Source organism: Lygodium microphyllum, chromosome 25, assembly GCF_053477565.2.
Source record: "Lygodium microphyllum isolate KBCC chromosome 25, Lygodium_microphyllum_v1.1.10, whole genome shotgun sequence".
In the NCBI taxonomy this organism is placed as follows: domain Eukaryota; kingdom Viridiplantae; phylum Streptophyta; class Polypodiopsida; order Schizaeales; family Lygodiaceae; genus Lygodium; species Lygodium microphyllum.
Genome location: NC_141159.1, coordinates 24,481,819 through 24,496,349, shown reverse-complemented (window position 1 = coordinate 24,496,349; position 14,531 = coordinate 24,481,819). Strand labels below are relative to the sequence as shown.

General features: G+C 42.7%; 2 protein-coding genes across 3 annotated transcripts in view; one reads left to right on the top strand and one right to left on the bottom strand.

The window, feature by feature from the left end:
* LOC148013985 (protein RETICULATA-RELATED 4, chloroplastic-like) overlaps positions 1–14,096 on the top strand; it is a 38,489-nt gene extending 24,393 nt beyond the window's left edge. For both annotated transcript variants that reach the window (XM_087666299.1, XM_087666300.1), the window contains 6 exons: positions 12,692–12,823; positions 12,922–12,975; positions 13,086–13,130; positions 13,296–13,435; positions 13,564–13,689; positions 13,820–14,096. In XM_087666299.1, coding sequence (XP_087522425.1) covers positions 12,692–12,823; positions 12,922–12,975; positions 13,086–13,130; positions 13,296–13,435; positions 13,564–13,689; positions 13,820–13,880 — 558 coding nt within the window. In that variant the 3' untranslated portion in view covers positions 13,881–14,096. The remainder of the gene's footprint in view (positions 1–12,691; positions 12,824–12,921; positions 12,976–13,085; positions 13,131–13,295; positions 13,436–13,563; positions 13,690–13,819) is intronic.
* On the bottom strand, positions 9,859–11,240 carry LOC148013986 (uncharacterized). Its single transcript, XM_087666301.1, has one exon. It carries the CDS (start codon positions 10,370–10,372, stop codon positions 9,974–9,976), a length of 399 nt encoding a protein of 132 aa, XP_087522427.1. The 5' UTR covers positions 10,373–11,240; the 3' UTR covers positions 9,859–9,973.
* Positions 14,097–14,531: the final 435 nt, after the last annotated feature.

Below are 14,531 nucleotides of genomic sequence, written 5' to 3'. Positions count from 1 at the left end.
GGAAAATTTATTTCTCATATGAAGGGCCTCATGACACAACTTTCTTCAGTGTAAGCACCAATCCATGACGAGGATGCTATTGCTATTCTTTTAAAAATAGTCAAAAAGGTCTTTCCCACTACCTCTGCTACATTGGTGTCAGCTTCATGAGGCGTCACTTTGGATTTGTGTTTTCTTGTCTAGAGGCCTTCCCCTTGCTTGGCTTCACCTCTTTTGGTTTCGCATCAACATCCTTGTACCTTGCAACCATCCTTGGCATTAGTCATCAACATTTGGACTATTCTTGCTTTGCATTTGTTGCTTATCTTCCTAGACATTTGCATTTTGCAGCTTGGGGATTCTTCATCATCTTGCATCATCATATTCCTCTTGGCGTTAGCATTTGGGCTATCATCATTTGTGTTTGGCAGCTCATACTCCTTTGGCATTTGCATTTTGTGGCCATTACGCACTCTGTGTTTCTCCTCGTGCAAACCCTATTGTCCCTTTCATCTCTTAGTCATTTTTTGACAAGCAATTCCTACCTCCGTCCCCGTTCCCAAAACCATCCTATGTTACTATGTTTGCATGCCTTTGAGAGGGTTGTAGCTGCTCGATTTGTGTTTTACAATTTGGCTAGGAATAAAGTGTCCCCACATAGAGCTGTGTCCTTGAAATGGATATTAATGAAGATGAGGTGGATGTTGTTCTAGCTTATATGCCAAAGGACAAAAGCCATGGCTAGTGAAGGGGTGAGTGCACAATGGCGTGTGAGATCAAGGTATTAGCTAAAGAGCAGAGCTGAGCTAAGAGTTAGAGAGAGTGAACGTAGAGGTAGGTGTACCGTTTGTTATGTTACACAAAGAATAAAAGAATGTATTTATATGTTAGGGTACATTAAGGGTGTGTTGACACCCGTAAGTCTATTTACACGGAGATGAAGGGACTTTACATCCAACAACCTTCCACTTAAAGGCTTGAAGTGGTACCATTAAGCTAACCAACTTTCACTAAACGAATGCAATGCTTATGTTGAGTCTTTGCAAGAGACTTAGTGAGAATATCTGTAGGGTTATCTTGGGTTTTGACCTTAGTCAGTGTGACAAGACCATCATCCAAGACTTGTCGAATAAAGTGATACCGAACATCTATGTGTTTGGTACGTGCATGGAACATGGCATTCTTAGCCAGACATACTACACTCTAGCTATCACAACCAAGCATTGGAGTACCTGAAGAAAGACCGAAATCCTTGACCAGACGGCTAAGCCAAATAGCTTCCTTAGAAGCTTCAGTGGCTCAAATATATTTAGCTTTTGTAGTACTCAGTGCCATAATTTTCTGCAATCTTGAACACCAAGAGATAGCCTCACCATCCAAAGTAAAATCATACCTATTGGTAGATTTCCTAGTATCAAGAACTCCTACCATGTTTGAATCACAAATTCCTTGCAACTCTAGTGTACCCTTTTCATAGCATATACACTTTTCTTGTGTACCTTTCAAGTATCTGAAGATATATTTCACTGCTTCCCAATGTGGCTTGCTAGGGTTAGACATAAATTTGGTAACAACTCCCACAGCATGAGCAATGTCAGGTTGAGTTGCAACTATGGCATACATCAAAGATCCACAAGCTAATGTATAAGGTATACCCTTCATGGCACTGGCAGCTGCATCATCCTCAGGACAATCAACTTTGCTAAGCTTTGTATGTGGTGGTAAAGGCACACCAAGAGGCTTAGCATCAGCCATATTAAACCTGTCAAGTACTTTGCTGATGTACTTGTCCTGTAAGAGAAACAACAAATGTTGCCCTCTGTCTCTTTTAATGTGCATGCCCAAAATGTGTTCAGCTGCCCCCAAATCTTTCATAGAGAAGGCTGAACTCAGTTGCCTTTTAAGAATATTCAAAGTACTCTTATGTTGTCTTGCAATCAACATGTCATCCACATATAAAACCAGCACAACAAGGTTGCCATCATCAGCCTTTTTAGTGTATAAGCATTGATCTGCATGATTGCATTTAAATCCATGGCTGAGCATAAAGGTATCAAATTTTTTGTACCATTGTCTAGGGGATTGTTTCATCCCATATAAGCTGCATTTCAGCTTACATACCAAATGCTCTTTTCCTGGAATAGCAAATCCTTCTAGCTGCTTCATGTACAGCTCTTCATCCAAGTCACCATGAAGAAAAGCAGTCTTTAGATCGATTTGATCCAACTCTAAATCCAAGGATGCAATGAGAGCAAACAAAACACGGAGCGTAATCATCTTCACCACTGGAGAAAAGGTCTCTTGGAAGTCTATGCCTTCCTTCTGTGTATAGCCCTTAGCAACCAGTCGTGCCTTGTACTTGGGCTTCCCATCAATACATTTCACTTTGTAAACCCATATTAGGAATAGCTTTCCTACCTTGGGCAAAGGTACAAGCTCCCAATCGTTATTTACATATAGAGACTTTATCTCTTCTTGCATAGCAAGCTCCTACTTTCTCTTGTTTTCACATGATTGTGCCTCTTTAAATGTTAGAGGCTCACCCTCATCAGTCAACAAAATGCAATCCAAAGATGGCTGAAACCTCTGTGGCTGCCTTCTGACATGTGTCGATTGTCTTACCCAATGATCTGTATTATCAGGCAGTGGGCCTACATCTTGAGGAATGTGCACACCATCACCAGGTGGCTGATTTTCAGCATTTTCTTGCTGTTGTGATTTGTTTTCAACATGTTTTTCTTGTTGTCCTATTTCATCTTGTGTATCTATTTGCTGTCCATGATCTTCTGGCTATAGCACAATAGGTTGTTGCTCATTTTCAGCATCAAAAGGGACAGAATTTTCAGCTAATGGTTGCTGAATGGCTGGTTGTTCATATTGAAATTTAACATTCTTTTTGTCAAGATCACCATGTGTAGCATTTTTCAGCAACTTCGCCTCATTAAATACTACATCTCGGCTGCGTACGATCTTCTTGCTTTGAGAAAGCCAAACTCTATAACCCATCTTTCCCTCATCTCCATATCCCATGAAGATGTCCTTGATGGATTTTATGTCTAGTTTGGTCCTCTGTTCTACAGGTACATGCACAAAGGCATCACAGCCAAAGACACACAAATGGTTATGTGAAGTAGGTTTGTTAGACCAAACCTCTTCAGAAATGCCATTTTCCAATGCATGATTGGAAGAGCGATTGCATACATGGACTGCAATTTTAAGAGCCTCTTCTCAAAACTGCTACAGGAGATTAGCTGTGGACAGCATGCATTTGACTCTCTCACAAAGTATGCGATTAAATCTTTCAGCCACACCATTTGATGCAGGATTATAAGGGGCTGTCAACTCCCTCTTAATGCCATACATCTCACAAAACTTGTTAAATTCTTTTGAGATATACTCACCCCCATTATCTGTTCTTATGGCTTTCAACTTAAGCCCTTTTTGTGTGGTAACAAAAGTATGAAACTTTTTAAAAAGATCCAACACTTCCTTTTTGCTCTTAAGTACATACACCCATGACTTTCTACTGAAATCATCAATGAAAGTAACAAAGTACTATGCACCCCCATACAAATTAATAGGCATAGTGCACACATTAGAGTGTACTAGATCAAGAGCATTAGACTTTTTAACGACAACAGAGTAATAATGAGACTTCACTTGTTTTCCATATAAGCAATCATTACAAAATTCGAGACCAGAGCCTTTTACATCAAATCTTCCTAAAGAGGAGAGAATTTGAAGGCCTTTCTAGCTCATATGACCAAGTATTTTGTGCCAAAGCTCCATCGCGAATGGACTTCAGCCACAGCCAAGAACTTACCAAGTAATGCTTTACAATGCAAATAATATAATGTCTTCCTTTTGTTGCCTTTAACAATCAGCATAGGTCCCTTATGGACCTTCCAAGATCCACCACCAAATGTAGTAAAATATCCTTTAGCATCAAGCTGTCCAACTGATAGTAGACTCTTCTTTATGCCAGGTACAAATCTGACATCCTGCAAAATCAGCTCTTGGCCATTTTCAAGAGTCAAGTGAATGTTGCCAATACACTCTATCTCACATGCATAGTTATTACCCAAGTAAACCTTGCCTAGGCAACCTGTAGTGTATTTAGAAAATGACTCCAAAGAGGGAGTAACATGAAAAGAGGCACCGCTGTCCACTATCCATGATTGTGACAACCCATCATGAGCTGAAAGTAAGGCATCAATTACCTCCTTTTTGGTGATGTGCATCACACATGTTGCTGCCATAATATTTGCATCATTACATGAGGCTACAACAAGTATCTCTTCAGTGTCAAGAAGCTCTTCAATGACCACACTAGATGCAACATTTGCCTTCACAAACTTCTTTTTAGGAAGAGCTGTCATCATCTTTCTTATCATCCTTCTTTTTCTTACTCTGCTGTTTCTTTCTTTCTTGCTCTTTCTTGAAGTACTGGCAATCGGGCTTTTTATGCCCTTTATGCCCACACTGATAGTATGTGATATCCTGTTGTTTGCCCTTGCTTTTGCTTCTGCTTTTCCCTTTACTAGCTGCATTATCCCTCTTTTCTGACCTGCCTCTTGCATGGTAAGTTGAGCCATTGCTTTCACCACTAGACTATCTTTTGATTTCTTCATTAAGGATTGAACCTCTTACACCATCAAAAGTCAAAGCAGGATCGTTACTAAGTGACACAACCAAAGATTCTAGCTGTCATGCAAAGTCATCAATAAGAAAATAGCTTTTAATTTATCATCGAAAGCCACCAAACCAGAGTTTTCAAACTAGAGTCTTGCCAATTGACTCAAAACCCCTGTGAAAGCACTCAAATGCTTAGATATTGGCTTAGACTTATCCAACTCCATGTTCACAAGTTTACGCATAAGATGCACTTGATTCACAGGAGTTGTATTTTCATAAGTGTCCTTTAAGCTTTTTCCATATAGCATAATCTCTGTCAAGACGCTTGATGTCTGTAAGTACATCATCAGACATTGCCATCTTAATGTATGCAATGGTCTTCTTATTAAGTCTAGGCCAATCCACATCTATCATAGCTGCAGGCTTAGTCTCCAAGAGAGCATCTTCACAGTCGTTGAGAAACAAAATGCCTTGTATCCTATCCTTCTACAAGTCAAAGCCAGTGCCATCAAACCTCTTGATTTCAAAGAGGGATTTAGTGTCATTGCTGCTAGAAGCACTTGCAGCCATTTTTCAGCAATAAACCAGAAATTCAATGCTGCAATTTATGACAGCAAAAATGAGATGAATATTCAGCTGATTTCAGCCCAATTTTTCAGCAAATAATAGCAAGATTCAGTTCAATACATATACAGCAGTAGAACGAATGACTTTCGGCAGTATGATTGCAATTTCAGCATACATTAATGCATACATCACTGCCATGTAACTCCCACTTCAGCAATATCACCACAAATACATATGCACCAATCCCAGATCTGCAAATGATCACTAAGACTGCTGCAACATGAATAATCAGCAATACGTCAACTCAATGGGAGTTGTCCAGCAAGTATACTGCATACGTATGTGCTCATATCATCTTCTGATACCCAAAACACCAAGAAGTCTCTGCAATTTCTCCAAAATCACACAGGCGGTTGATAAAAATGCTCAAATCAAAATTGCTTCAGCAATATTCCCAAAGTGCATTTCATTCATTAACTTTGCCGAAATCCACAGGTTTCAACAAAAGCCCCAAAAATTTCACTATGAAACCTGTCTCAATTGTATTAATACATGTTCCCGAGAGCATGCACGAATTCAGCCAATCTGACTCAGCTAAACAAAATTTCACCAATACAGCAAAAGTCCCAAATTTTATGTATCCAATGTTGAGAAATTTCACTCGGATGAGCAAAATTTCAGTAAATTTGGCGAAATCCCCAATTCAAATGCGCACAATGTTTGCAATTTTTGACACAGATGCCTCAATTTTGCATGAGCAACACTCAACCTGAAAAGCCCCAAATTTTTGGGCATAGATATGCACAAATCCGAACTCTGTGCTTGCACGTGCGAACCCCCACCGAGCCAAGGGAAAATTCCAAGAGAAATTTTAAGGGAAAACAACGAATTTGTGATCCAAAAAGAATGACGTGACGAGGTCTGTTGACTTGCGAGTCACGTCACGTCGCGTGACCCGGAACTATGCCGGTTGCCGTTTGACGCGCGTCGCCTGTCTGTCACACGTTGGTCGTGCGGTGGTCGCGGCTCCGTCTTGCCTGTCACGCCTCGACTCCTTGCAGATGTCACTTGCCGCTGGTCGTCGCTGGTGCTGCCTGACTGTTGCTGTGGTCCACGGTGGACCTGCTGTGGTCCACGTTGGACTTGTCGTGATCCTGCCTTCCGCTTGTGGGTTGTTGCCTGTCACCTAGAAGTCTTGTCGATTGCCTGTGTCAGCCTGTCGCCCGACGGCCACACACTCAACAGCCGTGAGTCACACTGATTAGTGCTCGATCGCAAGCTGCCTTTGATCTCGGGAAGCGTGCACTCTGGGCTTTGATACCAGGTTGAAAGGGTGAGTGCACAATGGCATGCGAGATCAAGGCGTTAGCTGAAGAGCAGAGTTGAGCTCAGAGTTAGAGAGAGAACACATAGATAGGTGTACCTTTAGTTATGGTACACAAAGAATAAAAGAATGTATTTATATGTTAGGGTACATTAAAGGTGTGTTTACAAGTAAGTGTATTTACACGGAGACGAAGGGATTTTACACCCAACAGCTAGAATGGCTTGACAAATGAATCCTTTGTAAAATATGCAAATGTGCTTGCACCACCTTTGACCTCTCTTTGTTAGGAAGTTTAGGAAATAGGGACTATGCTTGTCTTGGAAGATGGGAGTTATGGGATTGTTGCCTTGATGGGTGGTATGTATAAGATTTTTGCCAAGCTGCCAGAATAGATTGCGTAAACACCTTCCATCTGCATTGCATCCAATATGGGTTTATCAAAGGACATAATATTTTGCATAATATTCTTTATTTACAAATGAAAATGGAGTATGCATGGTATAGAAATCAAGAGATGGTGGTGGTTCAGTTGGACTTGGAGAAAGCTTTTGACCATTTGGATCTGTTTTTTGTCCCAACTCATGTAGAAGATGGGTTTTGGACCCGAAATCTCTTTCTAGTTGGTTAGACGATAGTATCATTTGAGTCCTTTGTTCTTTGCTCTTACAACTTCCTATTCTAAGGATTTTTTCCCATTTGGCAAAATATAGTGACGTGTCAGCAACCAGCCTGTCTCTCCCTTCGTAGCAACATTTAGTTGGCCAAGCCTCGGTAGATGACAACTTTTATGTTTTTGAAGGTTGATAGGAACAATTTTGCCAATATGTAGTCGTGAAGCTAGAGAATTTTTTTTTCCATATTGCCATGGTTTCATGAGGGGACGAAAGAACAGGGTCTCATTGTGGCGTTGAGGAAGGTGGTAACCCAAGGTAGTATTACGAGACACTTGGGATATCTGTACATGTTGTTTTCACCTAGAGAGAGAGAGAGAGAGAGAGAGAGAGAGAGAGAAACGTCTACTAAAGACCAAATCGGCCTGTGAGATATATCCATGAGTAGTTTCTAGGGGCAAGTGCTAGCTCGGTGGGCTAGGTATGGCTCATGCCATTGTCGAATCTGGATGACCTCTTACTGGTGGGAGTATGGCCTTTTTTTTGCTAAATGCACTAGGTCGTCGTCCAGATCTAATCTCCTGTGCTCTTTGTAGCAACAACCCTCTTGGTCTCCCTATCCGTGGATTTGTATGTCCCCTAACCGGTGCGGCTCCCTGATAGAACTCTATCAAGATTGTTTGTCGTTCTCTATCCCCTATACCTACTACCAAGTCGGATGCTTCGACTCTTTGGATATCCAATATGTATTGCCCCAAATATCTCTGATTTGATGTGCTCATCATCGACTGTATAGTTTGAAGCCTTGAAACAGTGTATGATACTTTTCTCGTATCTAGGCAGTGCATAGGAAGAGCACTACACTTGCATAGGAAGTGCTGTTCTGTCTCCACGTCCTCATGGCATAGTTGACATATCCACTTCTCCCTGGGTTCTCATGAGGCCTTGCCTATCTCTATCTCCAGTTGGTGTGACGAATCACCATAGTTGAGGGAAATGGAAACGGGAATGAAAACGTCAAATTTCGAGGAGGGGGGTGGGGGACTGGCTTAGAGTCTAGGTGCTTAGAAGCTAAAACTTAAGATACAAGTTTCATACTCAAAATCAAAGCTTTCTAATTTCCAAGGTTTAAAAGAGTTCTACAAAAGGCTTAAGCTCAAAGGAGCTTTCTAATGCATACAAGGATTTTGGCACATAATTAATATGCTGATAACTCCCTCTTCCTCATCCATGCCATAGTCTTCAATTGTGCTATAGGCAAATCCTCTTCATTCTCATCCTCATTAAAGAAGATTGCATTAAAACATTATAAAACATTAATAACGCTTAAAGAACATGACAATTAAAAAAGCACAAAGAACATGAGATTAATAATGCTTTAAATGAGGTTTTAAGTGTAAAGAACATGACGATTACTAACACTATGCTTAACAAGCGTTTCAGGCTTGTTTTGGGAAACTCGACGAAAACGTTTCCCCAAGAGGAAATGCCACGTGGCAATCGTTTTCCCAAAGGGGAAACGTTTTGGACAAGGAAGCGCGTTTCGGGTCTTGTAAAGGGGCATTTCTCCCTTCTTTGGTAATGATACTATGAGTTGGTGGTCTATGGCAACTTGCATGGCTTGTGGCATTTGCAATCCATGTGCAATGGTCTAGTAATGAACCCATCCTTAGGGCGGCTCATAAAAATGTCTTTGTAATGTTGCATCTTTGTGGGGAGAGGGCTGCCACCCATGTGCTGTTTGTGTATCTATGACACAAGTTTTTCTTGATGATCATGTTCCTCTTTGTTTGCGAGAGTTGGAATCATGGTCATATTGGAAGAGAGGGAGGCTCATCATGTCGATGTCATACCTAGCCAATGGTTGCTCCACTTGGAAGTACCATGAGCTCTCACATCCCTCACGGGCCATCTGTCTAGAGGCCTCCAATGCTCTCCACGGTAACCTGTCAGATGTCATGTCTTGTACTTGCTATATAAAAGTGATGATCTGGAAAAGGGCCGCTATCTCCATGGGTGTCGCAACAAACTTTGCTCTAAGTATCTCATGAGGCAATGGGGGTTTGCTGCGTATCATGTGTGACAACTAAATAATTTGAGGCCGCTCTATCTGTGTCCAACTGATGTGGCTAGTCCAGGGGCCCAAACAGCTACTGAATATATGAGACTAGGAGTGGCCATGTTGTCAAATATGGCTTCTGCAAGTATGTTTGGTGGCACTCTCTCTCTAGAAGCGCCAATGATGCATATCCCTTGGTGAGACGATCTCGTGCCGCTTGCACCATGGAAAGCGTCGCGATAGTGACTCCCAAGTAAACATATGAGCTCACCACCTCTATTGGCTGCCCATCCAAAGTAAAGGATGATCCCTTGCGGACCTAGGCTGATGTGTGGAAGATGAGGACCTTGTTTTCCCAAGGTTCACTGACAATCCTCTATCTAGGCAAAAGCGGTAGAGGGCTTTGAGGTGTCTCTAGAGTCCCTCCTTTGTCTCTGAAATCAAAACAATATCATCAGCATACAACATAATGTGGATATGAATACTTGCCAAGTCGAAGCCAGCGCCTCCTCCTTTGGTGATGTAGTCCGTGATCTCATAAATGCATAGCCTAAATAAGGTGGGTGATAATGGGCAGCCTTGCTTCTCTCCGATGGTGCTAGGAACCTCTCTAGATGTTCCTCCAGGGCATCTGACTTGTCCTACTACCCGATCATACAGTGCCTATATGCTCCATATCATGTCCGATGGCACCTTGAGACTTTGAGAGCCAACAAAAGTTGCAGTAATCTTTCCCTCGGTACCATATCAAAAGCTTTGCAGAAGTCCACACGGCAATAGTCTCTGTCTCTTGCTTCAGGATTGCTCAATCATGCATCTCATGGTGAAAAAATGGTCCACTGTGGAGAAGGCCTGTCTGAAACCTACTTGTCCTGCGGCCTGCAAAGACTTTTGCTCTGCATTGGTGCTCAGCTCTGCCTCCATCATTGCTCCATATAACTTGGCCAACAAATGACCAATCATGATGGTCCAGTAGTTCCTTGGATCAAAGAAATCCCCAGCCTTATAGATAGGCACAATGGTGTGCATAGTCCACCCGTTTGGGAATCCTTCTGCCAAGGCCCTATTGAACATATGAGCAATGAACGGTGCAAGAACCTCTGCTGCATAAATGAGATGCTCCCCTTGTGTATCTGTGCAGTCGGGGTCGGGAGCCCATCCATGCTGTAGCCTCCTAATAGCCCGCTCCACCATGCTAGTCGTGAAAGTCAGTGATGTGGGGTGTGGCTTAGTTGGCTATGGAATGGGAGGTTGATGTGGTATATCATATAGGCGCTCTACATAAGCTTGCCATATCCTTGGGTCCTCAATGGGCGTTTGTTGCCTAGGCTCTCTAAAGCTCCTCCATGCTGTAGCCACTTCTTTGTTCTTGAATAGTGGGGGAAGGTCCCAGTAATGTGTCTCCTTGTACTCTTGCCATTTTTGGCGAGTAAAGCGATGTTGCTCTCTTTGGGCCTCCCTCTTTGTGATCTGCCCAAGTGCAATTTGTGTCTGAAGCTGTTTGTACTGTGCTCGATACTCCTCATACCAAGTGTTCTAGGGGGTGATCTGAGACCCTGTACTGTGTGTGAGCCATATGCAATGGGGGAAGCTCGCGGTGGCTGACAAGTGTAGCACCGAGGTAAGCTGTGCGGTGAGTGTGGCTAGGGATGCTGACGAGTCCAGCTGAAGCAATCCCTCATATACATCGTGTGTGTAGATGTCGGCAAGCTCGTGTGTAAAGTAGAATGTGGTGGGGTGTCTAGGTATTGTGTGTAGGTGGAGGTTAGTGTGATGGTGAGGTGTGTGTGGTTTGCTCCTATGGGCCTCGCATGTATGTCAAATGAGGAGACCCTCTCCATGAAAGAAATGGATCCTAATATGTAGTCCACCATGTAGGATCTTGTGGGTTGGAAACATGTCAATGCTCCTGATGAAGGCCATCTCTCCACCCCATTATAAATAGCGAGGTGATGTCGTGCTCCCAACTCCAGCAAATGCCGTCCATACCCTTCGTTATTTGGGCCCCAATCCTCCACTGTCCTCCTCACCTTGCTCTTTGCTGGGCCCAGTGTGTGAAGTATCTCTGACCCTTCAAAATCATACATCTCACACTGGTGATCCCGAGTTCGAGCGTCGAAGTCCCCCACCAAGAGGACCTCCCCTAGGCTCGAGAAGTGTATAATCTCCTCAGAGAGCTCCAAAAATGATGACTGTGACCTCTCTTTCTCTGCCATCTGCTGTTCCCGTTCATCTCTGTGTTCCTCCCTCCCTCCTCTCCCAGTGAATTTGGACCCCTTTGGTGGGAAGTAGCATGTTGTAGTGTATATGTATTGTCTTGGTGATAGCTCCACCTGAATCCACATGTATTGTGCCTCCACATCTTGGGACATGATGGTGACTCTCCCTCCTAGCTCCTATCGAAAGAGCACAGTCACCCCACCTGATCCATGTGTCGTGCTCTGCTGTCTAGTGCCCTCCTGATAGGCTGACTCCCAAGTGTATCCCGTAATCCAAGGGAGTCCTCTCTCCCAGCTTTGGTGCATCTCAGTAAGTAGAATCACGTCTCTGTCTATCATAGCCTCCTCCAGTCTCCTTGGGTGTGAGCATAGTGAGCCATTACAATTCCATATCACCATGTTAATGTTTGTCTCATAGGCTGCGGGTTGCTATTCTATGGCCTTGCCATCAATGATGACTCAGCCATCCCTGCCTTCTTCCCTTGTGTGCCTGTATGATCCGGGGCGTGCATGCTTTATGATGCTCCACCTGCATGCGTGTGAGGTCATCATCCATATAAATGGGTTCCTTTTCTTTCAAATTCCTTAAGATCACCCTCTTTTTCATGAAGGATATTCTCTCCTCTTCATTTCTGAACTGAAGTATAAGGGCCTCTTTCTTGTTCACCTCTTTTCCCACCCTCCTTGCCTTGTTAAATGGAAGTAGATCCTCTTCCTTGTGTCCCAACACCCCACAAAGTCTCTTCCCATCATCCTCAGGGGAGCTTCCATCTGTTTCCTCAATAGTATTGTTTATTATCATGCAATCTTCTTTTTGTTTGTCTTCTTTCACCTCCTTTACATGCTTCTTCACCACCTCCACCCATCCTTGCCGTTTGGCTTCAAGCTGGCCTTCCAATTTCTTTTGTCATTTCATTTATGACCTCCCTTCATATTCCCTTGTCCTTGGGGCAGCTCTTAAGTGTAGATACCTCCTGTTTTAATTGCCGAATGTCTTCTGTAATTTCAGCCCCTATGTGCTCCCCTTCTCCTAGTACCTGTTTCCTCATCTCCGTAACCTCAGTTATGAGTTGTTCCACCTCTAGTGAGAGCACTGCTTTCTCTTGCTTCAGCGCCTCTATTTCCATCTTCATGTTCAGCCGTTCCTTTTTCATATCTTCCATCTCCCCTTCAAGTGTCCGCACCTTCTCCGTCATTGTGTGTTTAGCTGTTGAAATATTCTTGTCCATGGTCTTCTTGTACTCCTGGAGAGAGAGAGAGAGAGAGAGAGATTCAAAGAATGTTCCTGTTTTAGATGATGGCGATTATTGCCGATTTCATGCTTGTTTTTCTTCCTGCTCCTACTGTCCCAATACGGCCTCTTGTTTCAAAGCAATCTGGGATGATCCAGAGTTTCTTTCGCAGCTGTCCAGATAATGCATTCCAGGTGATTATGCACATCCATTCTTCATTAGAATTGAGCCTTGACATTGTTATGATTCAGCTACTGGAGCATGGTCTTAAGGGGAATGTACAAACCTGCAGGTTGCACTAACAGGCACATCATACAATTTTTTGCAAAGGCTTGGAGCAATAGTGGTATGTATCTTTCATAATCAGACTGTTGAACAGATGATGGTTGCTGTTTTTGTTTAAATGAGCTGTCTTTTCGAGGCTGTCGAACCTTACTAATTTTTTTGAATTTACAGCGTAATGGTGGGAAACTGTTTTGTGTGGCAACTTCTGCATCAATAGTAAGTTCTTCTTAGTCTACATGGGTTCATCGATGTATATTTTTAACCTCAAGAGTCATGTTGTAATACTCTTACTTATACACATAAGCTTATGACATGCTAACAGATGTGCTCATCTCTGTTGTTTTTATTGAGAAATAACAAATGCTGGCAATCTATGAGCAGATTGGGACATCGGCAACAAACGTTCTCATTAGTCTGAGAAAAGTATTCAACAAGGATTATGCTGGCAAATCCGAGGATGTGCCTATCATATCAACTAGTTTGGCCTATGGCCTATATGCTGCAGTATCTAGCAATCTGAGGTGGGTTGAAGCAGTGCATAATGTGGCTCTTTGTTTGTGTATGGCACGTATGGTTTAGTTGTGATTGCCTTTCATGGAAATTTCCTTGAAGTAATGCTAGTGGAATGTTCTTGTTTGTTTCCTCGCAGATATCAATTCTTGGCTGGGGTCATAGAGCAACGAATTCTTGAACCATGGCTGCATAATCAAAAGCTGGCCCTCAGTGCCATATGTTTTGTTGTCAGGACAGGAAATACTTTCCTGGGGTCCTTGATGTAAGTTGGCCTTAAACATTCTCGTGGGTTGGGTATTCCTTGAAACAGTTTATGGGCTGCTTTTGATACTGTGTTCTTCTTCTTCTTCCCTACATTTTGGTTTCTAAATTCTTACATTTCCGACGGACAGGTGGGTGGACTATGCCAGATGGATTGGGGTTCAGAAGATTCAAGAAGAACAACAAGTTTAGACAATTCTTTTATGAGATAGCTGCAAAGAATGGGAACATGTTCCTTGTTTAGAGTAGTTTCTGCAGAACCAACACAAGTATAGTTAGGCAAAGCACATTTATGGTCCCGGGGAGGAGAAACTTTAAGGTCTAACTTTGTAACTTGTCGACTGTTCAAGTCTTGCTCTTTCAAGATTATTACACTTCAGAGTGGAGGATTAAAATTATTATTGCAGATCTGGGCATTGTGATTCTTTCAAAAATAGGAAAGGGTGATTGAGAAAAAGGGGTAATGGAATTGATTACTAGAAAAGTACAAGAGTTGCAAATAGACTAAACGGGATGGCAGAGGAACTGGAGAAATGGCCGCATGCCATGACACCAAATCATTATTGGGGATGGGAATAACGTAGTCGAGCTTTACGAAAGGTGGGCATTCTTTGTATGATGATCCGATTGCGTAGACCGATAGATTCACGGAAATACAGATCGTGAGTCTGCTAGTAAACAAACCGCGTTCTGAGACTTCGGAAGATGAGGTCGTTTCTGACAAGAAGCCACCGATATTATAATTTATTATGTCGCTTGTCCAGCCAAGATGTTACCCGCTTACTTCCCAATGTAGCATTAGAGTATCGGTATACCATGCTCCGATGCTCGGATTGCTGCTCA

Bases quoted from the DNA above. Each gene is read 5' to 3' on its own strand.
- LOC148013986 (XM_087666301.1), bottom strand. From the start codon at position 10,372: ATGGTGGAGCGGGCTATTAGGAGGCTACAGCATGGATGGGCTCCCGAC.